Source organism: Montipora capricornis, chromosome 3 (genome assembly GCF_036669925.1).
Source record: "Montipora capricornis isolate CH-2021 chromosome 3, ASM3666992v2, whole genome shotgun sequence".
Classification (NCBI taxonomy): domain Eukaryota; kingdom Metazoa; phylum Cnidaria; class Anthozoa; order Scleractinia; family Acroporidae; genus Montipora; species Montipora capricornis.
This window is the reverse complement of record NC_090885.1, coordinates 21,976,826-22,004,325: the sequence shown is the minus strand read 5'-3', so window position 1 is coordinate 22,004,325 and position 27,500 is coordinate 21,976,826. Positions and strand designations below refer to the sequence as shown.

The following is a 27,500-nucleotide window of genomic DNA, read 5'->3' as shown; positions in this document are numbered from 1 at the left end:
CTATGTTTAAGAGGCTTTCTGAAAGTTAAACTGGCAATTGGGATATTCCTTGGTACATCACAGGGATGTGTTTAATAACGATGTCATCATGCCACAGAAAGCTCAACTAAAAGAAACGCAGCGCATTGTGGGGAAAGTGGTGGATTATTGAAGAAGGTACGACAGCCTTTTTGCATTCTATTTGGCCAAGTTTTCTATGGCATGGTATCAAACAATATTGTAAAATTTTCCTGATGTCTTTCTCTATACTAGAGGGAGCTTAAGCAACGACAACGGCGACGAGAACGTACGTCACCTCAGAATATAAATTCGCGTAATTTTAATCGCTACGTCACTATTTGAACCTTTTTAATATGGCAAGGGTGTGGTTTTCCCGCAAGAATGACACTGGTCGCTTTAGGGGAGAAAATGAAAATTTGTCTTAAAAGTTCAAATTTGGCTATTTCACGTTCTTGTTTTGCCCGACGACTGCAAAGAAATGAACAAAAGTGAAAAACGCCCGTGCAGAGCGTGCAAAGCTATTGTTTTTGCCCGCTAAATATGCAAATTTGTGACGTTCTTGTTGCCGTCGCGTTCGTCAGTCGTTTATTTTATACAAATGTTCAACTAAATGTTTTCGTAGTTCATTATTTCGTTGATTCCGTTGCAAATGATTTTGATTGTAGTGATTTCAATCATCGTAGTTGAGCAGGCAGCTAAAATTTATATCGAGAAAATGATTAGCTATTGAAAACGCAGTAATTATATTATATCACAAGTTTTATTAAAGTACGTTGCAGAATATAATCTTTTATTGGCTTTGAAAGCCCTTAGTATTTTAGTTAAATAAAAGAGAAAAACATTCTTGGTTGTCCAATTTACTGAGGAAGTAAGTCGTTTTTGTGGCAGTGCACTACATACTATGGCTATGTTCACACGGGACCGGTCCCAAATGGATCCCACCCGATTCTGGAACGGACCACTTCTGTTCACACGGGACCGATTTGTTACGGATCCGGCACTAGATCGAAGAGACCAAAGCAGCTGTTTCTACCACTTAAGCATGCGCAGAATGAAGGTGAAAGTTTTCAAAATGGCGCCCATGCTTAAATTGCGCTGCTAGTACCGAAAGGAACCGGTCCTGCTAGGGCCCGTTTCTCGAAAGTGCCGAAAACTTTTCGGGCCCGAAAAGCCATCTGTGAAATTGCCAACCTCTTGTTTTGGAAAACCGATCTTTTAACATGTTTTCAAGGTAACAAAAAGAAAAATAACTGTGAAGCTTGATGAATTAAATGCTCTCCGTTCTTGAGTTATAAGGGGAATTGTGACACCCGAAAATGGCCCGTAAAGTTTCGGGACTTTCGAGAAACGGCTCCAGGTGTTTACCCGGTGACAGATCCATTTGGAAACGGTTCCAAAACTGGACCTGCTTTTTCGGAGGTCCAGAAGTCGGATCTGATTGGGAACGGATTGACGGTAAGGTTAGCAAGTCCTGTGTGAACAAAACGGCTATCCGGCGCGATTTTTAGATCGGAACCATTTGAAATCGGTCCCGTGTGAACATAGCCATGTCACCGGTTGTAAAGACCGGAACACACGAGGAAGCTTGCTCCTGAAACACGCTCCCAAAACACGCTCCCGGGTAAGTACCCCAACCAGTACACACGAAGGACACGACGAGGGAGATGAATGATGAAACAACCCGATTTGGGGCATCAGAACTTTGGAAGTGAGTTCGCAATGAGTTGTGGATGAAAAAAATAAGCCAATTTGATTGGCCAACTGGAGACACGTCATGTCACGGCAAGCAAATTTCAGTACACACCAAGGGAGCTTGCTCCTGAAACAGACTCGTGCAACAGATTTGCCCCTGGAGTTTGCTCCCTCATATCAAACCAGTTTGATACGAGGGAGCAAAACTCGGGAGCAAAAGTTTTGTTGCGCAACATATTTTTTCGCTAGAAATCGTTGGCGCAGACGAGGGAGCTTTGCTCCGGGAGGGTCAGCTCAAGGTCTCACCTGATTGGAGACCACCCTTGAGGTTTAACAAAAGAACAAATAACAGAAACAATGGACCCTAGGCCTAAAACAAAAGGGCCATTGTTTCTGTTACCTTAGGCCTAAAACAAAAGGGCCATTGTTTCTGTTATTTGTTCTTTTGTTAAACCTCAAGGGTGGTCTCCAATCAGGTGAGACCTTGTAGGAGCTGCGAGGCTACCGTCCGGGAGCAAGCTCGCTCGCCTGTGGTTACAATAGGCCCGCAGTGCGTGTATAACTCACGAACATAAACAGGACTGTTGGTAGCGTGCTTGGGTTTCAACAAAATGAGCCCTGAGATGGGCAAGAATTTGCGACGCTGATGAATAATAAAGCAGTTGCTATTTCCAAAACGATGGAATTACCTGCGGTGGTAAAAAATACCCTCGTCTAGGAGAGTAGATTTTTGACTTTGCAGAAACAATGGTCAACCTCAAGAGTTGGGTGATTGCTATCTTTGTGTTGAATTTGAACATTTCTTGTCAAATACTTGAAAGAATAAAAAAGCAAACTAACAAAAACAAGAACCCGGTGTCTTGCCATCATTTTGACACAGATGTATCCTTTTTTCGCGAGTTTTTAGTAAACACTTAAGATAACTTGATCATGACGGCCGCTTAAATCGGCGTCACTTTCGATTTTACGATTTACTTGTGCAGCCAAAAATACAATAGAAAGATTGAACGTAGCAAAAATCTCCATAAATGTTTTTCGCTGATGGTAACTTTCTATATTCGCCGTTCAAATTTTATGTTGTCTTCATGTGGCAAATTTTGCTGATGGCAAAATATTTCATGGTCGATCGACACTTCGTGAAAACTTCCCTCTACTCTTCGTAAAAACGATATCAATATTTATTTGCTTTTGCATCAATATTTATTTTGCATAAAGCAGGCTAACAAAATCTGCACCTTGCTTAGTTCGCATTTTTTGAGCGTTAAAATAGAATTATCGGTCCTTTGTTTCTGACAGCAAGTCTTATATCAATACTAACCCCGCCAGACAGAGTTAACTTCAGTGAAATTCTGTCTAGCAGACGTTTGTGGCGATAAAGAAGTTGCAAGGGAACTTGAAAATGATCAACATGTCAGCCTCGAAGTCAATGTTTCTCCATTCTTTTTTATTTTCGTGAATCTTTCTGGGTTTAGTATTTTACTAGTAACCACATGTGTTCTCAGGGGGCTATTTACCTAAGAATTCTACCATGGCACTACAATGACATACGGTACCAAAACAATATCGTGTACATACTGATTAATAGAGCTACATATTACGCAAAGACAACTTGAATCTTCTGGAAAACAAAACGCAGCTCAGTTGACAGTTACGGAATAAAGCGCTGTGTTACTGCACTCCCACAAGTACGCAATGCGTGCAAATTTTTCTTCTCGCGAGCAAACTATGCGATGAAAGTGTCTCACTATTTATCTCTCCTTATGAAAACAAAATTCTTTCAATGACTTAAATCTGCAATTTTCGAACCCCACTTCCCCCCACAATAATGTTTGATACTTTTGGTTATTTGCACATTGCCTTGGGTGAGGAAGTGGGAGGGGGTGGGGGTATTTTAGGACTTTTAATGTAGTTATCATTTAAGGACGTTCGCGCGAAATTTTTTCAACATTGATTTTCTTCGGAAACTTTTACCACTGTAAGATGATGAGTTAGTTATGTCAGAAATGTAAAAAAAATGGGGGGTCACCAACTTCGTTTTGGAGAGAACATGTCCGGAAAAACACCCAAAATGTGACAAAATCGGGCTTCGTTATCGAATAAGGCCAGTGTCTGTAAACCCAAATATATTGCAATTAAATCTTTGAAGTGAAATCTTCTCTGCCAAATATTGTTTAAGTGGACTAATTAAGTGAATTTAGTCAACTGGTGAGGTTCCCTTAAAGATCAAGTTTGCATTTAGCGACCACAGTTTCACGCGCCTTGCAGCCGCAAGATGGCAGGATTTGATGTCCCGTGAGCAGAAATCTTGAAATTTTTTAAACTTCCCACATTGATTTTTTGTTCATTTTTGGACAACGTGGAGATAATTGTAAATAAAATCCGTTTCTGGAAAGAAAAATAGGGGTCACCGAAAGTCCAAGACCGTTAAATCCAGGCAAAGCTATAGCAATGGCCTTTTGCCCTATCAGTTCTCATTTTATTACTTAGCGCGCGCACTCGTGTATGACGTGGCGTGTGCATTTGCGTGCGCAGTAAGGATGCGCAGAAACAATTGGCGCGAACGTCCTAAATGGACTAAACTTGGGGAATCTCTTAGCTACTTTTGTCCAAGATTGTAGGTGTATAATATAACACCTGAATTTCTTTTTTCGCGTTCGTAGTATCTCTGTTTTACCTCTCTTTCTCTATCTGAGTTTTTTGTTTTGTTTTTGCATTTGTTTGTCTTTTTTTGTTCACAGATTTTAAAGAGCTCCCCCATTGCAACCTCGCTCTCAGGGATTGGAGGAGAAGACGCATTTTCCTCTTTTCTACTTGCTTGCGATTAGTCAAAATTGTGCCTCTTTTAGTGTTAGGTTTAAGGACGGTGCCTACTAATTAAAGATGTTTTTTCCCCGGTGTGTGATTGTGCAGGAAATGTAGATCTCAACAAGTGTTATTGAAATCCAAAAAGAAAATTGGGGGTAACCAAGCATTTTTCAAAGATAATTCATAAATAATATTTGTAAAGAGCTTTAAAATACAAAGCAATGTATGGCGTTCTTTCTCAAATTGAAGCTTAATTATCTGTCACAAATGCATGGTTACCCCCAATTTTCTTTTTGGATACCAATAGTACTTACTAAGATCTAAGATCTTTTCCGGATAGTTTTAAACCGCGCAAAAATGTCCCTGTATTAGTAAGCATCGGCGATAGGAATCCGAGTATCTGGAGATGCGCAGAACGTATACGCAATAACAATAGTAGGCACCGTCCTTAAGTGAGGCTCCAGCACTTGGCTAAGTCGCCTGACTTCTGGCTGTTATACACAATTGTGTCTCATTCACATATAGAAGCCCTTAAAGCTAATCCTGCCAAGCCGACCACATGCTGGAAAGGTCAGACCACAACACCGGGAACTCTGTTCCCTACTCGAATAGTGTGTGGGGTCTTTAACGTCCCGCAGAGTTAATTTGGAGCAAACTCACAATGAGGGATAATCCTTCATTTGAGGAAGAGATGGTGTTGCCTGAGTAGCTTTCGGGATTGTTCGCGCGGGAGGCAAATACCACGGGACCACAAAAGACTACGTGATAGATTAGGGGTGGGGGGGATATTTTTGTGTGCGTGATCGCAAATGAGTTTTTGTGTATTTGTTGCACGCAATATTCGGTTATCAGTCGTATGACTTGGTAACACATCTAATATTATCTTGGTATTGTTAAGAAAAAGTATTAAATGTTTTAAATACCATTGTAGAAACATGCAAAGCATCCATTTACTGGTTTTCGTTGGAATCAATAAGAGTTTTAAACGAGAACAACTATTCCACGATCCCATTCAACCCTATGGTTGGGTCAGGGGAATGTGGACTTTAGACTTTAGGCTAACGAATTGAACTGGATATTGAGCAAGGTATAGTGACATAAAAAACAATGAAATATTGTGAGCTTAAAAGGAAATTGGCTAAAAATCCTTCGAACGAAGTGTAGGCTACCCGTAGCCTCTTGTTTAATTAATTTTCTTTTTCTCTAGAGGTTACAGAAATTCCAACCCTGGCGGGTATGTAGTTCATTGAGAAGACTTAAGGTGGCCTGGCCCATTTGCTTCAAAATCCGTTCTATCTTGTTAAACAGCGATGTCGATACCGTTTTTCCTCGCTTTCAACCGCGTTGAAACATGTTGGATCGAAATTGAATCGTTTGAACTTTTCTTCAACAACCATTCAACATTTCTTTTGTTTTCGTTTTCGTGAATGTTTCATTTTAATGAAGTTGATTCGAACCCTCTTTCAACATTCAAGTGAAGATATGATCCTCGCAGTTACGAACGCAATTTTAGAAATTGAGTAGAGAGGCTTGCAAATTTCAGGACTTCAACTTATTTGAGCCCGTGACCTCGCGATATGCTGGTGCGACGCTCTAACCAACTGAGCTATGAAGCCACTGACTTTGGGAGCTGGTCGTTTGTGGGTTCTAATGTTCCCGTGATGAATGAATCAACTAATGAAATGATAAATGAAATATATCCGCAGTTCAATGTATGATTCATTTCATATATCATTTCATTCGTTCTTTCAACATTGTTGGGTATGCGCTTGCGCACTAATCGGTCTCTCAATGACGTATCCGTGATCGTATCCATGGTAAGAAGGCCGTATCCATGGTAACAACCGCGGCTGCAGCCTTGGACTGAATTCCGGGCCCCTAGTGAAGTTTTGTTGAACCAAATGTTGATGATGTCTTGAAATCGTTTGCCGCCACAGCATGCGCAGTCAAAATCGTTCAACGTCGTTCAAAAAAATCAAACGGGTGTTAAAGAAAATGTTAAAGCCGTTTTCCCGGGACTTGATTAAAAAAAGAGCTCCGGAGAAATTTATCCGCATTCTGGTCTTAACCTACTTGAAGCGCCTTTTTTTTTATAAAAGGAAACATTTAAAACGCAGGCTGAACGGATTTGTGTTTCAATATCGAGGACCTTGAAGTAAGCAGGCGTTTTTGAGCTGTCATTCGATCGACTTTCCTTTGATCCGTGTAGCTGTTGCTTTGAATACCCGAAAAACGGAGCATTGACGTGGTGCGCATTGAGGGCCATACGTTTCAGTGACTCTAGTTCACTGTCACGCGTTTCACTCGTAAAATAAGCACCTTTATCTTTACCTTTAAAGCCTCTCCCAGATTATCGAATTCATCGTCATTCATCTAATAGAGAAGCCTGCGAACGCCGACGTATTTCCGGCGGTCGTTTCTCTCCCTGTCTTCGCAGGCTACTAACTGAGAGAAGATAAGCCCTAAGACAGATAAGCAACGACGGTGTAGTAGTTATTGCACTTGCCTCCCACCAATGGTGTCATAAAAACAAGGGAATGACACTTATCCCAAGGTGAACGACCCCAAAGTTTGAAACCTTCTCCTTGGAATTAGTTATGCGTAAATCAAGTAAACATCGTATGTACCACGATCTCACTGACCTTTTGATCAAACATTTTCAGACAATTTTGCACCTTGGCAAGCGAGCAATCGTTTTTAAATTGCCATTGTACAATATTCTGGTGGTTCAGGAAGCTCAGCTTCTGGTAAAACGCTTTCTTGCAACGTGAGTCCTTGCTCCGCTGTGCATGCTCAACACAGTGAATTTCGACCCATGGCAATCGCCACGGCATGCGCAGAGGTCTCTTTCCCGTATTCGTCAGTCTAGCGAACGAAAAAGAAAAGAGATCTCTGCTAGCAGGGAACTGCCGGGCACCATTTGATGTAGGACTCAATCGCCGGGGTGTAGCGTGGTGTTTCCGTTTAGTTACGCACAGGAAGGCGAAGTCAAACAAGCGCCGAAGGCGCAAGCCTGTAGGGGGATCTGGGGGCATACTCCCCAACCCAGGAAATGTTTATATTTAGGGCCTCGGAAATGCTATTTCCCACGTTTTCTGGGGGAAAGTTTCATAAATCAAAGCATGAAAAAATGCTATCTCTTCAGTAATTTTGTTGTTTATTTGTCAACCTTTGGTACTACTGGTATATTAAGTGTATATTAGACTAGTGTGTTATAAACTGTAAATATGGCTACAGGAAAAGGGCGTGACGTTTCCGTTTACGACAGGATAATTCGGAAATTGCATTGTCAATATCCACATTCTTGCGCTTGTGTATGTGGAGTATTGCCAAAGAGGACGGCATCTGCTCGCTCGTAGTGCGCCGAACAGTCTATTCATGCTGCTAAAACTGCGTTCGGCAGCGCAGGTTGATACAGGTAACAGGAACGACATATACTGTATTGCAATTGGTGGATTTCAATCCATTTTATTTTTGCTTTTTTCATTTTGTTACTGTGGTTGAGATGACGGGGTTTTCAACTCTCATATTAAATAACCAACGCATATTAAATAAACAACGCAAAAGGAACATGGAAAATAATTAAGAAACGGTCCAGATAAGAACGATAGCAACAACGGCAACGAACATGTTGGAATTCAATTGGTATGCAAAAAGATGATAACTTTTCTATTGTCTGTACTTACTTCTGATTGGCTTAAACAGCAAAAGTTAACAAAACTTTATAAAAGCAGTATTATATTCATCCTTACTTTCCAACCATCTTCCATCTTTCATCTGGTCTCAGTTTAAATGAATTCCACAGAAATCGTATGTGGGAAACATGTAAAATTGTAAACGTTTCTTGGCTTTTGTTTTCAACTCTTGTGATTGGTCAAAATCTTTTAACACAAAAAAACACCCTTTCAAAGTGGGCTGTAAATGAATTTTATTGCGTTAACGGCTTTCCTGTAGGTTTATGCATTCTCTGTGTAAAAATGATAACATTCCTATGTGGGGAAAGCCCCGTTGCCGCATAACAAAGGAAATTGCTATCCACCTTACACGGATCATTACTCAAATCAATCTCAGGAATGGTTAATCAGTCCAAACGTGTGAACAGCCTTCGAGTTGAGGATCGCATTAGCGAGGATACAGCTGAAATGGCGTCTGAGTTTAATTGTCATTTTACATCTGTTGCCGATAAACTCAGGTCGTTACTTCCTCAAACAAACTTTGAAATGTCTAAACTGATCAATTTTGTCTACTCAAAAAAGGATAATAACATACTCTTTTCCATTCCACCTATTACAGAGTCCAAGGTCATTGGCTGTCTTAAGAGCATTGATTTACACAAAGCCTGTGGTATCGACAAGCTCAGTCCACGAATGCTCAAGTTAGCAGCTCCTATAATAGCTCCATCTATTGCCAAGCTAATAAATCATTCCTTCAATATGGCCTCGTTTCCTCAACGCTGGAAGACCCTGGAAGCTGGAGTCCTTTATTTAAAGGTGGTGACTCAGAGGACTTAAATAATTATCGACCAATTTCTGTTTTGCCTGTGCTCTCAAAAGTAATTGAACGGCATGTACATGACTCACTCTCTCGCTATCTTTGTTAAAACAACTTGATCTACTCTAAACAATCTGGTTTCCGGAAGCTTCATAGTACAGAAACAGCCCTGATCAGAATTACAGATGAACTGTTATTTGGATAATAATCGTGTAAGTGGCATGATCTTAATCGATTGCTGCAAGGCCTTTGACATGGTTGATCATGTTATCCTCTTGGACAAACTACATGCCTATGGTTTAGACAACACATCATTGTCGTGGTTTCAATCCTATCTCAGTGACAGGCGTCAATTTGTATCCATGAGTGAAAAGGAATCTACTACACCTATTATTCCGCATAGTGTACCTCAGGGCTCTATTTTGGGCCCTTTAATGTTTGACTTGTTCATTAACGACCTTCCGTTACATGTTAGTTCTGCTAATACTGATCTATATGCTGACGACACGACATTAATTTGTTCCGTCAATTGGATGGATATGGATTATCTGCAAATTTCTTTAAACGCAGCAGTTTCTGAAACGGTTCATTGGGCCACAGCCAACAAGCTTCCACTTAATGAGAAGAAAACTAAAGTTCTTACCATCTGTGGTAAACGTCTTTCCAACAGAATTCCTAATGACATTATTGTTTCTGTTAATGGATCGCAACTTGAAAACGTACAATGTGCATGCGCATGTTGATAAGTTATGCAAGAAACTATCTCAGCGTATCGGAATTTTAAAAAAGATTAGACATTGTCTGCAAATTAAGCATAGAGTTCTCTTGTATAATATTAGACTAGTAATGGATTGCGTAAGTGTTATCTGGTTAAACAGTGATAAACATTGTCTAGATCGTGTTTCAAAGCTACAAAAGAGAGCAGCGAGAATTGTCATTGGTGCTGACAGTTATGCACCCTCTGTTCAGTTATTTAACATACTCAAATGGATACCTTTCTTCGAGAATGCTAAACTAGCCAAGTGTTGCATCATATACAAGCGTTTGCAAGGTCGCGTGCCTAGTTATCTTACTAACTTATTAGTACTTACCGGTGAGACTCATTCACGGCAAACTAGATACACTAAATTTAATGTAGCCTACTCTCGAGTTAAACGCCATACAGAAGGTGGTAGAACATTTACTGTGACTGCTTGTCGGGAATGGAATAAGCTACCTCTTCAAATGAGGAAAGCAGAGACTATCAAAACTTTTATAAATTCTCTTTGGAATAGGATTTTTAAAGACCAGCAATCTTTAAATCATGTCTCTATGTAAATATTGTGGGTCACTGTGCTGCATGCTAATAATTGTTTCATAGTTTTATTAGATTTTGATAATTTTATCATTAGCTCTGATTTTTAACTATTTTAACTGTTTTGATCTTGTAATGAGGGCCTCTAGTTTATTAGCATTTAGATGCTACCCTCGATAAGTAAAGACTTCACTTCACTTCACAAAATGAATAGTGCAATATTCACAAAGTTTTCTTTCCTTAAAATAGCAGCAATGCAATAAGAGAAAACTCTTGCATGTGTAAAGGTCGTTTTTCGCCAAAAAAAATCTATCAATAAACAAAATACATATTTTTTTTAGATTTTCGAGGTACGGACTTACGTATATGGTCGCTACGCCCCTGCAGTCGCCAGTCGGTATTATTTCGAAAAATCCGTTTCGGGAACGTGGAGATGAGAAGCGACGTCGAGGTTGAAAAAGCTGAAAATAGCAAGGCTGATATAACGGTGAAGGATCCATTCTCGACCCCAGAGCTCTTCTCTTTTGCGCATGATGGACAGCGAGAATTCGTGCGGTCAAGAAAGCGAAGGCTCTGGGGTCGAGAATGTGAAGGATCGAGGTTGAATTGAAAGCTGGGGGCATTCTATGCAAACAAGTTGAGAACTTTTATTGTCTGGCTTAGTCCTATCCATTTGTTAATTGTCCCAGTCATATAATTTTTGTATCATGTATTAGCGAATAATAAGAGAAACGACTACGCCCCATTCTCGTTCCCAGAGCAGCCTCCCTTCTACCCACTTAACCGTAGCCTGCAAAGCAGGCGTTTTTTTGGGAGGCGGACGCTTGTTCAACGTCCAACGTTCGTAATGGGCCGCCATTTTGAAAGCACACAGCGGTAGAGGATAGGGGTGGGGGAAGGGGCGGAGGGAGATACTGTCCGCCTCTCACTGAGTGCAATTTTCTTGACTCGCCTCAGGCCTTTGTTAGTCTCGCTATCCATGTCCAAGATATCGGCCGATAACTCTTACCAAAACAAAAATACGCCTGCTTTGCAGGCTAACTTAACCGCTGGTGGATGACAGCGAGGACCAGTTCGCCACTGGCGTTCTGCTACTCGTCTTCAGCTTCCTGTTCAACTGATCAACGACGATGCGCAAGTTTTCCTGGGCAACCTAATCTCAAGTGTATTATATTAAGGCTTGGCCAGCCTATTTATTATGCATATTTTTATTTGAAGGGAAACCATTTGTCCAGGGCCTATGAAACTTGGCAGGCAGTTAGTTATTCAGTATTGTTATTATACTAATAATAATAATAATAATAATAATAATAATAATAATAATAATGATAATAATAGTAATAGTAATAGTAATAGTAATAGTAATAGTAATAGTAATAATAATAATAATAATAATAATAATAATAATAATAATCAATTTTATTTATAGAGGATAACACACAACAGTAATCACTGAAAAACTAGTGGCCCCCTGTTATGACTTTTCCAAAATGTTCCGTATCACATTATTGTCACGTGACCCATTTTTTACTCAAAAATGGGGAAGATTCAGCAACTTTATATCAACCCGGTTAGCCGGGCCAGCGATTTCTGACCACATTACTCCACTTTAGAGCAAAATGGCCCACGGAATAATCGTTTTTTAATGTTTAAATAAAGGATAAATAAGATAGAAAACCATAAGGCTTCTTTACATTGTACAATGGTGAATTTTAATAACAATTTAGCGAGACAAACGTCTCCCCACTTGTTGTTGTTGTTGTTATCTTTTTTCACATGACTTATTCTAAATTTAGTCCAAGCCGGGCTGGCTCATCTCATGTGATACCGGGATAAACTGACTCATCCCGGGAAACCTGACCAGCCGGGCCGGGCTGGCCCGGCTCATGTAATCAGCCCCTTACTCCACTTTAGAGAAAAATGGCCCACGGAATAATCGTTTTTTTATGTTTAAATAAGGGATAAATAAGATAGCAAACCAGAGGGCTTCTTTAAATTGTAGAATGGTGAATTTTAATCAGTCACGTGTGTCTCGCCTGTTGCTCGACGGTCCACAGAAAAACGAAACACTGCTACATTGTGTGTGGCCATCAAATAAGTTAGCATTGGCAACGGCAGGCTGTTTGAAGTGAATGTTGATGACGTAGCACTGTTTACAAAAATGTGCCAAAGTACTTTAATACGAGTATGACGTGAGTTTCTGTCCACCGAGAGACTGTCCTGAGGAAATTGGCAGAAGTGCTGCATGAACTGCCACGTACAAACTGGTCTTGAACTCGGGAATTCCGTCATGGGTTCAAATCCGATAATAGCCTCAATTTTTCAGGCTTTCATTTTGCTGCTGCTATTTATCTCTCCGAACTGCGATCATCATTTTCTCTCCGTAGTTCAAACCTGTGGCGTTCATATAATTCTCTGCTTGAACAGTGTGTCAATTTATTTACACTGATCTCCTTCTTCCACAAATCATTGTTATATTTGTCCTTGGCACACTCAACCCACCCCCGTTCCATCCCCTCATCCACAGAGAAAATGATTCATGAACGTCGCGGGTGAAGTCGTAACAATCCGGCAAATTTGTATACAGCTGTTTCGAGAAAGGTTGTCCAACTACAAATTCATGCTCGCAGTAAATTCCTATGACGCAGTTCCTTTTCAACAATCTTGTTTCGCAATACCGAACATTTTTGTGTCGCTGCTGGGATTTTTGGAATTTGAGAAAAGTTTGAACCTGTCGGAATAGTCGTATGATACACATAACGAATCACTGCTCAGTGTATTCCTGCGTTGCTCCCTGAACCTTCATCCACCTTCATGCTTTTTTCACGTGCACGTCAATGCTGGCCAATCAGGAAAGCTCTTTTTCTATTACATGTAAACGAGGCTTTTCTTGTGATTTCACGGTTTCCTCTATAAAAAGCTCGAAATTTTCCGAGCGCTTATATAACACATTTTGTCAGATCTCCCTTCATTAAACCTTCGATTTAAGCTCCTACAATTCTATTTCACCATGGCACAAACAGAGAAAGGAGTTCTGAATTTCGCCGCTGGGCCCGCTAAGCTGCCAGAAGAAGTAAGTAATTTATACTTTACGTGTTTCGCTATCTGTCTCACTCTGGAGTTGTAAGCAATCCTTGAATCTCTAGCGAACTCACTAAAAATTTTTAGTGATGTAATACAAGCATTGTCAAATATTAAAAAATCGATGTTAAAATGTGCGCCGAACAAATTTAAGCTTAATGTAAAGCTAATGTCACTGGCCATTCCGATCTTTACGTAATCACCGCGATGAAGTTAATTTTTCGCGAGGAATTAACAACACGACATGAATTTTCAGTCCACTCCTTAAACTTCGCGAGCATTGCGGTTGTGATCAGATTTTTTTTTGTGTAGAAACATTACACTGGAAAAATGTTAGCAAATCGAAAGTGTTTCTTCCTTACTATGGATGATGGTGACAATTCGCGAAGCTAACAAAATTGGCGCGTTTCCCTAATATGGGGAACAAGATCAATGCGTTTCCCTAATATGGGAGATGGCAAAACATTGAAGGGAGATTCCTTGGACTGTAGTTTAAATTGATCGTTGTTCGAACGGTTCGATCAATCCTTTTGCTTTAACCCCAGTTTACGAAACCTCGGTTAAAGTTAATTAATGTTTAAAGTAAAACGAAGGACCAGATTTCTTGTTTCGACCTGTTGAGAGTATCGTAGAAGGCGTGGAAAATGGAAGCAAATAAAACGCACCTGGTGGTCTAGATCTGAGATTTGAGAACGTGCTTTTCAGACATTTTAATTTGTTTTCTTCTCTGTGAAAAAAAATTCCCTTTATAGACTTCAGTTGACTTGAAAGCATCATCTGATGCAACATTTTAGGGAATTTGATATTCTAAAATTAAAGGCGTGTCTTGTGGATTTAGCACGTCTTCTAAATTCTAAGGAAAATGAACCCTTTGGTCCCTAAATAAGGGGCGTCCTGTTGATGAATAAAATTGCTTGTCGAAGGGTTAAATTAAGGAGATCTTTACTCACCAGTTATTAGGCCTGGTTTTCACTAGCGACGCAAGCGTGTAAGCACAAGGAACACACGCAAGGGCATTTACTTATTGTTAATCAGTGTATATTGTTCTAACGAAATTTAAAGGCTCTAATGAACAACAAAATACTGAGTTTGCATATGCTTCTTGTGTTTATGCTTGCATCGCTAGTGAAAACCAGGCTTTAGAGGATCAGTTCCGTTGTGCAAATATATAATAAATATATATATTTATATATACATAAGTGTAAAACGATGAACATGTAGGAAACTTCTAACTGCTCCGGCTTTAATACGATGTTTGAGCCTTCGGTCTTCTTCAGATGTGGAACTTATTACTTATTTACGGATAAAAAGGTAAAAAAGCTAAAAATCCTATTAGGTTTACAAATTTGCAAGAATATACCAAACATAAAAAAATGTAAATGAAGTTGCATAATATAATACAAACCTAGACAATAGGATTAAATAATAAGTTAAAGGTAACCAGCAAGAATGTGCATACGTATGCAAACGTATGTAAATCTACTAGAATTTTTAGCTTTTTTACCTTTTTATCTGTTAATAAGTAATAAATTCCACATCTGAAGAAGGCCGAAGGCCGAAACATCGTATTAAAGCCGGAGCATTTAGAAGTTTGCTTCATGTTCATCGTTTTACACTTATCTAAAAATTCACATTGAAGCACTGTATCCTTCTTGGATCCTTCTACTGGGAGTTCATTGTTTGGTTACCATATTTATTCTGTTTATATAGTGTGAAACTTAGTTTTCATAAAACATTACTCAATACATAGAAGTAGAGTGAAGTAAATATGGAAGAAAAAAACAAATAAACTCCAAGTTCATCCCTACAAGCCTGTTTCGTGGTCTTGCACTCATCAGGGGATTCTGGCTATATATATATAGCTCTAAAATAGAGGTCTACTGGCTGTATGTTCACTTAATTTAAAATCGTTTTCTTTTTTATTAGTTTCAAACAAAGATATTACATTTTATCTTCACTTATTTTTACAGTATTAAAGCTATGAAGATACATTGCTTTGACTTATTTCAATACAAATTGCTTTTGTCATTAAATTTGATCAGTTTACTGTTTTGAATTTTCCAATTAAGGTATTAGCTCAAGCTCAAAAGGAGTTAGTGAACTATCAGGGTCTCGGAATCAGTGTTATGGGTAAGTTGAACTCAATTTTAGCTTAATGGACAGTAATTTTAAGCTGAAATGCATGATTTGAAATATTTTTTACTCTTTTGGGGCAGATTATTTGCAGCAAATTTACCAAAGCTGCTAAACCAACCTATTTTATTATCTGAAAAACAAAGATAGCATTCAATTGGCTGCTGACCAAATGTGACTGTCAAAATTATTAGGGGCCCCAGGCTCCTCCCAATCCTATCTCAGTTTCTTGTAAAAGTGGGCAATTGATGTTTTTTTTTTAAAATCTCACTGTGTCACCGTGTAAAATTCAATTGCATGCCTTTTGTAACATGAAGTCTGTTGTCTGAACTGTTTTTTCTGACAATAAACTCACTGATTGATTCAAGCACACTGATAAACCCACAACTACTTTACAGGTCAACTTGCTCACCATGTGCTCTCAAAAACACTCTTGATCCCACCATGTTTTGAAACGATTCAAACCCAGTCCCTACTGAGTGCAGGCTGGAGACGTCTGACTAATCTTGCAACGAACGCTTGCAACGAGTTTAAAAACAAGAAAGTTATTGCACAACTATAAGAATCTCGACACTGTTATGTTTCATTACAAGGGACAGATGCCTCAATAAAAGGGTTGCAATTACGTGTAATTAGGTTTACTATAATATTGTCTTTTTTTTCCCTTCAGAAATGAGCCACAGATCGGCACACTTTGCAAAAATTGTAAATGAAGCTGAGAATGACCTTAGAGAACTTCTGTGAGTGCTCTTGAATTACGTATCTAAGAGAGCAAATCATTTTTGAGTTTATTTGGATGATAATTATTAATGTTGACCAGTTAGTACTATATGTAGTCTTTCAAAAACTAAAATTAATGGTGATTTTTTGTGTTTGTAGCAACATTCCAGACAATTACAAAGTTCTATTTTTACAAGGGGGAGGGACAGGCCAGTTTGCTGCAGTGCCACTGAACTTAGCAAGAGGTTTGCAAGCTTTTACAGGGCTCAAAATTGCGACCAATACAGTCGCATTTGCGACTAAAATATCTGGAGAATTAAGTCGCAAATTTGCGACTTGTTGTCAACCTTCGCTCTTTCGAAACAAAAGGGTTAGCAGTTGCCACTTTGCTGCTACTTTTGCTAAAATGACTAAATAAATGACAAAATTATTTTGTTTCTCGCTGTGAATTTTCTCTGAAGATAGCGTAATTGTAGAGTAATTTAGCTGCGATGTTACGTGCACAGCTCCATTCCTTCGATCATTCACCACTGGATTTTTTCGTTAATTTTGAGCCCTGTTATACATGAACTTTAACTTATTTTTAATTTGAATTTGTCAATGGGGCTGTTTTTGTAATGGTTTCTATTGAAACAATAGCTTAAGTTGAGTAACCTGGCAGGGTTTGTACGCGTCTTGAAAACCCTTGAAAACCCTTGAATTTTGAGAGTACATTTTCAAGGCCTTGAAAGTCCTTGGAAATCTCTGCTCTTCATTCCTGGTCCTTGAAAGTCCTTGAATTTTTTCTGACCCGCATAACTTCAGTAAAAATAATCAGCCACTCAAGTCATGTCATTACAAACGCGATGAGCTGTAGGGTCGAGAATGGTCACCAGTGCCTTTGCATTATTTTCACGCATCTTTGGTACGGAAAATGAGCAAGAATTGTACTGTCAGACTATTTCCATGGGTAAATTCTTCGATGTAAATAAAAAAGAGGTCCTTGAAATTTCAAAATTTGGCCCTTGAAAGTCCTTGAAAAGTCCTTGTATTTTTGGTCTGAAAAAGTGTACGAACCCTACCTGGGCTTCACAATATCATTATTACAGGGTGTAGTTTACCTTGTTTGTAAGTTTTTTGGATCATGTGTAGTTTGTTCACCCCTCAACCGATACAACGGTCGACATATTGACATTTCATCCTTTTTCAGTCAACCTTAAAAATCTCTGAAGGCTTTCTGTTCAGATCATGTGTCAAGCAAGACACCGAAGTGAAATACTGCCAAATAAGCAAAATGCAGATGACAGGAAAGAGGATAAGCACAATGAAGGATAACTTAGGTGCTGGAATAGAACTGATGAAAGACAAGCAAGTCTTGAATTTACCCATGCATTGCACTGATGTTTTTGCCGTTTTTTAATTTTTACATTTCCTTGCCTGGGGGAGGGGTTAACCTACAGGTTGAATTACGTCTGTGACGCAGGCTAGAGTCACCAGAACGTAAGTACCAGTGAAGTATCGGCAGAATGTTGGTAGCCTATCGATCGACATGTCGGCCGACAATCGGATAACTACTCACGGTCGACATATTGGCCAACATTCGACCGATATATCAGTTGAGTGTTGGTCGCGTTTTGGTCGATATGTCGACCGATACATCAGTCAAGTGTCTGTTGATATGTCGACCGATATATCGGTCGAGGGGTGCACAAAATACACATGATCTTCCAGTGCATCATGCTTGCTTTAGCACTGTTTCCTTATTGTTGCTCTTATGTATCTTTATTTTTTATTTGTGTTTGCTTGTTAAGGGAGGTTGTCGTAAAAGACATAATTATTTTTTTAGAAGGAAAATCTGCAGATTATGTTATCACTGGTGCATGGTCAGCAAAAGCAGCAAAAGAGGTAAAATATCATGTAGTTTTCATTTCTTCCATAGGGGAGGGGTGTAAAGTCCACCCAGAACCAGCTGCTTCGTGAATTCTCGTTTCCGTATCACATTGCTGGTCATGTGTTGTTGTCACAGTTTTTCCCTTGCGTGACATTGCACTCGCTCCGTTGGTTATGTCACTCGCGTTAGTTTTATCCTGTAGTTCTCTAGTTGTTGTTTTAGTTATTCGTTTTTTTCCTAGTTGTTCTTCTTTATACTCGCAGTTTAGTAATTTTAGCGTGTTTGTTCTTTAGCACTATTGCCCTTTTTCTCTTAGCCTTTTATTGTTGCCTTTAATTTTGTGCTTGTCTGATAATTTTGGCGTTTTAGTCTCCTTTTGTAATCTTCCTTTTTACATTGTTTGGCCAATAAATTCACATATACGGGTTCATATTTGTCCTCGTTGCTTGCTACGCTCTTTACTCGCACAGCCTCGGTCACATACATCTGTATACAATGTATACTGTAAACACCAAGAAGTTAAAGCCACATTCACACTTTGTAAGCTGCTTGAGAAAGGCAACTCTGAACAAATGAAAAATATGGTTTTGAAAACAAAGTAAGGCCCAGCTCAAACATCAAACTTTTCATGTACCGAACTTAAATCCCTATTTGGGTTGATCCAAATAGTAAAGTTCACAGCGTTGATTCAAACATATCATCAGGGCTTGATATTGTGACTCACTGGTTGCCAATGCAACCAAAAATTCAGTGCTGGCAACTAGATTTTCAGAACTGGTCGCCAGCTGGCGAATCACGTCTGATAAGCCAGGATAAACAAAAGACAACTTCTGAGCCACCGCACACGGGTGGCTCAGTTGGTGGGGCCGGGATATCCCTATCGTTTGATGTGTTATCTGATGCATCGGCCGTTGTCCTCGTGTAATTTGATCGCGCGATCGAAAGTGCAAAAAGCCAGCCCTTGTGGGGTCTCTTATCAGCTGTCAAATATGCTCACAAAACGACAAATGATTGGTAAATTATCCTACTAAATCTCCATAACAACAAAAAATACAGATTTACTAAGGGGGACTTGGTAGAGGCCTAAGATCAAGACGGCATTTTTAAGGCCGGTTTAGGTAATTCATGCGTCATCATGCGTGGCCGGTTACGACCGGTTTAGGAGTCGACTGGTTAATGATTATTTTTACAGTAACTATAAGGTGAAATATGTGGTCATCCTGACGCAATCCTATATTCAAAAGTGCATTGCAAAGTGACACAAGCAAGTCTAAGTGGGTTGACTTGGGTTAGTCCTGAAAAAACCATTGCGCCTGCTTGAGAGGCTTGTGAACACAATGAGGGAACATTTTAAAAGGATACCTAAGTTTGCTTAGTTGTCGTGAACTCTGATTGGTCACACACAGGCAACATCCTTAAATATCTTAAGTACTTGATCATCATGATTTTCTGAGTTTGCTGGTAATCACATTTTGATTTTCATTGTTACAGGCAGAGAAGTTCACAAAAGTAAAGCCCGTTTTTAAGAAGCTTGACAGATATGATAGTAGGTGTTAATCATTTGTTAAAGTCTATATACAATGTAGTTTTCATATGTTGGGAACGATTGGGGATTTCACAGTTTCCGGAGTGTCCCAATATTGGAAAATTGCCAGACGCTTGTCCCAGATTCTCCCGGAAAATGGAAGGTGCGCCAAAAATTGAAACTTGCAATTTAGAGCATTGGTAATGAGCTAAAACCATCGCCGAAGTCTCTGACAGTACAAATTCGAGTTTTCGTTTTTCAGGAATATTAATGATCGCCGACGATCGCAAAAATCTGGGACACATCCGTATTTAAAATAGAAACACTTCATATTTTCCCTATTCATCTCGACCATCCCAGATTGTCAAGGATGTCTATGATTTACGGTTTTCATCAGTTGTCAAAATCTGGGACGGTTGGGAAACTGAAATCCCCAGTCGTTTTGGATTTTCTTGACATATGAAAACTAGGCTTTAATTTATTGCAAGTTGAGTTTCATTCAACTGCTGTTGCAGTAAGTCTTTTGCACTTGTTTGAATTGTCATGTAGTCTTAAGATGTGTGAAGGACTTTTTTGTGCTTGGTTTATTTCTGCGATCAGATTCCTTTTGTAATTTATTTTCAGGATAACCCTGACTGTTTTACACCATTCTGTCTTCTTGCAGGAATTCCCCCAGAGACAGATTGGAATTTAGATCCAAATGCTTCATATGTCTATTACTGTGCCAATGAAACAGTTCATGGTATGTTTTCTTAAACATTTCTTGGATGTGGAAACTGCATGGAATAATCATTGTTGTGTAAGACATGAATAACAATAGTAAAGTATTATTAAATTCTCAACCTCAGATAATGCAATTCTATCTTTCTCATTGGTTCTCTGGATCTCAGTTATCAGCCGTTATACCTGACCTTATATGTGGCAAATTTTGCTCAGCATAAAACCTTTGGTGCCGGAAAGTCACATCATTCACTTTCCAGTTGTTTCTTAAACTTAAATACAATTTAGCAAAACAGAAGGTTGTGAATTTAATAATTAAAAACAATAATTCCATTTGCCCTGGATGGATACGAGATTGGTAATAGCCAACTTGGCGCTACGCATCTCATTGGCTATTTACCATCTCATATCCAATGCAGGCTCAATTTAGGAATAATTGTTAATTATTTTGTCTTTATCCCCCTCCCTCCCCCCACCCCCCTCCCCCCAAAAAAGTCTCAAAATCTTAGGCCATTTTGCAATAAAATTAATTATTAATGTATAATTAGTTATTCCTCTTGTTGTCTTGAATTAATTTTGGTCTGTGGCCAATTGCTTCTTTACGTCGCGGTACACATTGATATATAGGGGAATTCCCCTTACCATTGCGCCAACTCTGCTCCCTGAAGAGAATTAAAATATTAAGTTTCTCTCTTAGAGCTAAGAAAGCAGTAAGTGTCACTGTCACAATCTCTCATTTGCCATCAACTATAGCAAGCCTTTAAATTAAAAGTTATGCAGTTGGCACAGGTAATTTTTTTTTGCCTTTTTGGGACAGGTGTGGAGTTTGATTTCATCCCTGAGACGAATGGTGTTCCTCTTGTTTGTGACATGTCATCAACGATCCTGTCGAGACCTATTGACGTCACCAAGGTAAGAAAACTAATAAATAAAACTGTTCTTGCTTAGGAAAATAATTTTCATTAGCAGACTGACTGTGTTGTTATTATTCGATGAGTGTTAATGCTAAATTCTCTTATAACATTTCATGACTAAATTGATTAATTTAAAACTTGTTGTGGGGACTCCCGAGCCATTTCTGCTGTATGGCCAGTTAACCCATGCTTTGAAACATGTTCTTGAGGTTTTCTTGTGAAAACCACAACACTAAAATTAACATTGTTGCATTTTTTACAGTTTGGACTGATCTATGCTGGGGCTCAAAAGAATGTTGGCTGTGCAGGTGTTACTATAGTGATAGGTAAGTTGGCATGTTTCTCTTGTTCCTACCATTAATATTTGCAGATTGCATTAAATTTTGTGATCACCGTAATTTTTGCATGACTGTTAATGGCATTATCAGTGTAGATGCTGAGCCTTCCAGCCAAAGCTCACTGAGTCAGCGTCTGGTAGATTTTCTGTTATCTCTTTCAATGTCACTGCCATTTTTGCTTCATACTGTCAATTCAATTCAATTCAGTTCAATTCTTTATTATGCACTATTTAAATCGATAATTATTACAAGATAGTTAAATACTGTATTAGCACTTAATAGAAAATAAATACAATACATAAATGCAAAAAAAAAAAAAACCAAAACGATACCATATTTCCTCAAATAATAGCCGGTCCCAGTGATTATTTCTTTCACACCAAAAGGGGGCAATTATTCGAGGGAAGGCGATTATTCGAGGGAGGCAATTATTTCAAATACTTCTCACAGAAGGTCGTGCCTTAAATAGTTTGTTTTATTATACCATTAAATCAAAAAAGTAATCACATCAAATATAAACCAAACATGGGCTTTTTAGTGTTTCAAATTTGTTTTGTTGATTACGGTGATCAATGTTCAATGTCAGTATCTTGGGCGTCAGAGCCTGAATCATCGCTGATGACTTTAACTGGATCAGAGGGGAGGGGGAGGGGGGCGATTATTTGAGGGAGGCGATTATTTTAAATATTTCAGTCAAAGGGGGGCGATTATTTGAGGGAATATGGTAGGTGTTTGGTAGTCAGAGTAGCAAATTTGGCTTTTGAGCTGGTCATGACCATATTAAAGATAAGTGCAGCATTAAACAAAATTTAACATAAAATAGTAAATAATTATATATACTTGTGTCAATCACTAACATACACACATTGTGTAACCTCAGATCAAAAGAAAAGGTATTCCTGTTTATTTGAAAAATCCTTTGTTTTATTTTTTAAATTGCAGTGCGTGATGATCTGATAAGCAATCCCTCACCACAGTGTCCAGTTGTGTTTGACTACAAGGTTAATAAATTAACATTCTTGTATCAGTCTGTATAAAATGAAGAATGCAGACTGGGTCTAAAATGCAAACCATGGTACAGAATAGGCATCGGCCCAGGCCTAGGCCTTGGCCTCGACCTCAGTCTGCCGATTCTCTTATTAGTTTAATACTTAAGCAGATGTTCTTGTCAATAATTTCCTTTCTTATTTTGATGGAAGAAAACACTCAAAATGTAAATTTTACTCGTTCATGTGCAATGAAGAACACAGAAAGGATGAAGAAGTTGTTGACTTAAACCTCCAATATCTTTAATACTTCTGCAACGAAATTTCATTAATATTGGGGATACTATTGTAAAAGTAACTCGGCCCGCACTGCAGGCATGGCCCCACTTCGTACGCAGAGTCCTCGGGCTTTTTGGCCAGTCGATGAGTGCCCGGAGAGACTCTGGGATAATCGACTGCATTTTCCCAGAAAATGTGGGTTCTGGTCTTATTACGTATGCTTGAGTTTAAACGGAAACAGAAAAGAGAAAACTGTAAACATTAGAAATGGCGGGTTGTTCAAAGTGTTCGAGAAACAAGAATTTTAGCCTTACACACAAAGAAACTGGAGAAATGATCATTGGCTTGCTGTAAGAGCAAGTGAAGATGAAACCTCTGACGCTTTCCGCAAGTGTATTTTTAGTGTTTTAGTGTACATTCCATCGTTCAGAATGCCATCGTGCAAGCAACACGATCGACAAATTTTTTGTGGAAATGACACAAGTGTCCTCTTCTACTACAATTTGATGTTTCCGTAATTCTGAATGGCTTTGACAATTAAGACATTATTCCACGGACTTCTCCTCAAAGAGACTGATGTAATGTTTTCCCACGGTACTTTTGCAACAGCAACAGCAATCACTTTTTAGCAGCTTGGGAAAATTCCTGTGCGGTATAAGACATAATTCAAACCTCCTCGTTTTATTATTTTTGTGATTTATATATTTCTGAGGTAGAAAAAATCAAACTGCACTGAAACTAGTTTTAGATTTTGAATCTCCCTCCAAATTCTGGGGCTTCTGAATTACTTACCGACTCCCGGCCCTGTCGGACTGCCACGCAAGCGGCCAATCGAAAATATAGTTCAAGTCGATTATCCCAGAGTCTTTCCGGGCGCTCACCCGCTGGCCAAGAACCCCAAGGACTCTGGGTACGAGATTGGCATGGCACAGTTTATTTTTTCAAGTTGCCCAGAAATCTTGTCTTGTTTTTTTATTCTCAGAAAATCCTAAATGAGTTGGGATTTTGCTGTTCCTTCGTATACTCTCTGTTTTCCCAATATTTTGGGAATGTGCCAGACGTATACATGTCCCAGGCAATCTACTATGTTTATGATTCCTAGAGACATTTAGTAAAACAGTGAAGTACACAATGGTCTGTTGTTTTTTTTTTTCTACATGAAAACTACCGGTAATCTCTGGTAAGAGACCACAGTAATTGACAGTGTCATTTAATGCTGCTTCCATTAGGTTCAAGCAGGCATGAATTCTCTGTACAACACACCCCCAACATACAGTATCTACATGATGGGACTTGTCTTCAAATGGCTCAAAAGTATAGGAGGAATTCCAGGTATTTTAAGGCTTAAGTGAAAACATCAGAACCATGATTTTTGTTCTCCAAATTACATTAATTTTTGTAATCGTCTAGTCTGGTGTATTGTACGTACATCAAAGAAGTAAATAAAATAATTACCGTTGAATCCGGGTTATAAGCCCTGGGCTTATACAATTTCGTAAGGGTTTTTGGGTGGGCCTATCATCGGGGGGGCTTATAACCCGGGGGGCTAATAATAGGGAGGAAAAAAACGTCTAAAATCCGTTCTATTACCTGATGCCTTATCACAAATCATTTGCCCGATGTTAAAGGATGGGACAATTGAAAGAATGACTGGCGAAATCACAGGGGAAGAAAGAAAGGCTCCGGAGGGAACATGGGTTCTGGGAGGTGGTATTGAGTTACCGTGCTCTTGTTTCATCTACGGAAACAGCAAAAAGAAAGCTGATGTGAGAGGAAAACTACGTAAGGCAGAACGATCTCTTTATGGGATTTGAACAACCGCAACAAATAAACTGGCAACCGAAAGCGGAACAGAGATCAAGTTTAGTTGTGACTTTGATGGAATACGATTCATTGAAATCCTGTTAAAGAACCGTTGCTGTAATTGATTTATAATAATAAATATGTGGCTAATGTATCGCCTAATTATTGTTAACTGTATACGGTACCTGGTATAACAGGAGTATAAACGGGAGGAAATTTCTATTAGCAGAGAGGTGGGCTTATAATCGGGGGGCTTATAACCGGGAGGAAATTTCTATTAGCAGAGAGGTGGGCTTATAATCGGGATTCTACGGTATGCATTAAGAAAGGAGTGAAGATTATAATATGGAATTAATTTTGATATTAGTGATATCTGAATAAAAGTGTAAATTTTGATCTACTGGTACAACCTAAACAATGTGATCCAATCAAAAAGGTTTCAAAAATGTTTGATTCTAAGAGGAAAAGTGATGTATATTGGGGGATTGAATGAAGGAGACAGTGGTCTCTAACTTGAAACTTGACGTACACACATGTACAATTGATGCTTACGATAGGGCAGGAATGGAACCTTTCAACACCGCTCAGAGGCTCCACCGACCGGCCGTTTTGTGCGCCTGCATTCTTCCGTGGAGGAGGATGATAACCACTCCCATAACGGCTGGAAATCGAGCATACACTGCACCAAGCTTGCTCTTTTACACAATAAGTTTTTCCTAAACCATTTCAGGCTTAAATTTGCAATTTTTCTTTTGTCAACAGAAATGGACCGACGGAGCCAGATGAAGTCAAATCTCGTGTATGATCTGATTGACTCATCAAATGGCTTCTACTGGTAAGAATATGAATCTTTCGTGACTAAGGATACATAAATCACCTTTGATCCATTTGATAATTTGCCTGAGGTCATAAAAGTATGGCATGGTTGTGTGAAATAACATCATAACGACAGTCATCTTCATTGACTTAATTGTAGACATCGATCGTAAAAATATTAATACTTGACTTTGAGAATTTCATGATTTGTACATTTGGACCCCCTCTGCCAAACAACTGCATACTGGCTAGGCTTTTAAGACGAGTTTGAAATATTAGCAGAAGAGACCACGCCACCTCGAGTTGAATAAATTGAGAATTTCTAGCTAACTATGGCAGATATTTGCAGAAAAGGCATCTGAGGGACTCGAAATTATGCAGAAGCCATCTGCCCTGTGGAGACTAACCAACACTGTATGGTGCGTTTCTCTAGGAGAATCCAAGATTGGATTCATGATCTCAGATCAGACGGATACTTCGTTCCCAAAGAAACGACTGATCCGAAAATAGATTTTTCTGGTGTGACATACCACTTTCAGCCGGTTTAAAAGTTAGGATTAATGTAATTTGTATCAAATTGAAGCTCTGCGATTATGACTTTCCATAAATTTCGAGTAAATTGAAGGAGAAAATAGCACTGAAAACTCACCTTGATTGCTCGCCATGATTCACGCAAATGGCGGTAATGTGTACTTTCACAAAACTACCTCTGGCCAAACGAATTTTTTTTTTATCCGTCTCCCAAATAAACGCACTGATCATGAATCCTAAAAATCCGGATTCAGATCTGATCTGATGAATCCACTCGGAGAGTGAATTCTTTGGATCAATAATCCATTTTCACATTTTACTAAAGAAATGCAAAATCCACGATTGGATACAAGAATCCGGTTTTGGATTTTTCCCCACAGAAAACGCACCCCTAGCTAACCTATCCTCAGATCTTTGGTTCAGAAATGTCCTGGCCATGGCTGACCGCACTATCGGGAAACCATTGTGGCTCAGGATTTCAACTTGTACAATTAACAGAAAAGCTATTTATAATATTTCACACATACAGTGGTACAGTGGAAAAGAAGAGCCGTTCAAGAATGAATGCCCCCCTAAGAATTTCAAGCCCTAGTGGAGACCAGGAACTGGAGAAGGCATTTATTGAAGAAGCTGAGGCCAGAAACATGATTCAGCTGAAAGGCCACAGGTACAACTTTCGGTATCTTTGTTGATTCCATTTCTTTGTTTTCGTAAGTAATATTGGCCACATTCCTTCGGATGCTAGCAAACAGCAACCACCACCGGTGGCTAACTTAACGCACAGGTGTGATGTCTCATCAGGCAAGAATGCAGCTAATTATGATTTGATCAAAGGTATCAAAATAGTAACATTCTTGAGCACTCTTTGTGAGGCGTTGCAGAAGCATTGAAACTTAATACACGTACCAGATTTAGTGGGGTGTGACAGACCAGTTTGTTACTTACAGTGGCAAACAAGTCCTCAGTCAATTTAAAAAAGCGTGAATGTTGTTAGTAGGGTCACAGTCGGATGTTAAAAGTGTGGTCAACGTACACCCAACATTATGAACAACTGACTGTTACTCAGTTTGATACCAGAACTTCAAGTACATATGTCATATATTTATTTATTTACCTTTTTATTTATTTATTTATTTATTTATTTAAGTATTTATTTATTTATTGTAGGTTGCAAATGCATCAGTCTTGTCTTAGTTGTTATTTGAACACCGAAGAGACCCCTTCATATATTAGAAACGTTTTTAAAAATGGAACTCGAGTTCAAAGCTAACGTAAATACGTACAACAAAGGAATCAATTCAGTTGCGTACATGTTTATTCTATTTTATTTTCGTATGTATTCATTAAAAGTTTGCGCTCTTTAACTAAGCTCATTGCCAATTCTTTATCAATCGTGATTTCAGGTCTGTTGGTGGAATAAGAGTGTCGATGTACAATGCTGTTAAGCCAGAAGATGTTAAGACTCTAGTAGATTTCATGAAGGATTTCAGACAAAGAAATCA

At 39.0% G+C, this 27,500-nt stretch overlaps 2 protein-coding genes across 2 annotated transcripts in view; both read left to right on the top strand.

Annotated features, from left to right (window-relative positions):
• Positions 1-843, top strand: part of LOC138042561 (coronin-1B-like) — a 25,639-nt gene extending 24,796 nt beyond the window's left edge. The window contains exon 10 of the mRNA XM_068888499.1: positions 1-843. This exon is cut by the window's left edge and continues 2,751 nt beyond it. The gene's annotated coding sequence lies outside the window, so the exon portion shown is untranslated.
• Positions 844-13,182: 12,339 nt separating this feature from the next.
• Positions 13,183-27,500, top strand: part of LOC138042560 (phosphoserine aminotransferase-like) — a 14,738-nt gene continuing 420 nt past the window's right edge. The window contains exons 1-14 of the mRNA XM_068888498.1: positions 13,183-13,355; positions 15,433-15,493; positions 16,167-16,236; positions 16,376-16,461; positions 18,042-18,100; positions 19,578-19,632; positions 20,276-20,353; positions 21,149-21,243; positions 21,508-21,571; positions 22,526-22,584; positions 24,078-24,180; positions 25,414-25,486; positions 26,528-26,665; positions 27,402-27,500. The exon at positions 27,402-27,500 is cut by the window's right edge and continues 420 nt beyond it. Coding sequence (XP_068744599.1) covers positions 13,293-13,355; positions 15,433-15,493; positions 16,167-16,236; positions 16,376-16,461; positions 18,042-18,100; positions 19,578-19,632; positions 20,276-20,353; positions 21,149-21,243; positions 21,508-21,571; positions 22,526-22,584; positions 24,078-24,180; positions 25,414-25,486; positions 26,528-26,665; positions 27,402-27,500 — 1,103 coding nt within the window. The 5' untranslated portion in view covers positions 13,183-13,292. The remainder of the gene's footprint in view (positions 13,356-15,432; positions 15,494-16,166; positions 16,237-16,375; positions 16,462-18,041; positions 18,101-19,577; positions 19,633-20,275; positions 20,354-21,148; positions 21,244-21,507; positions 21,572-22,525; positions 22,585-24,077; positions 24,181-25,413; positions 25,487-26,527; positions 26,666-27,401) is intronic.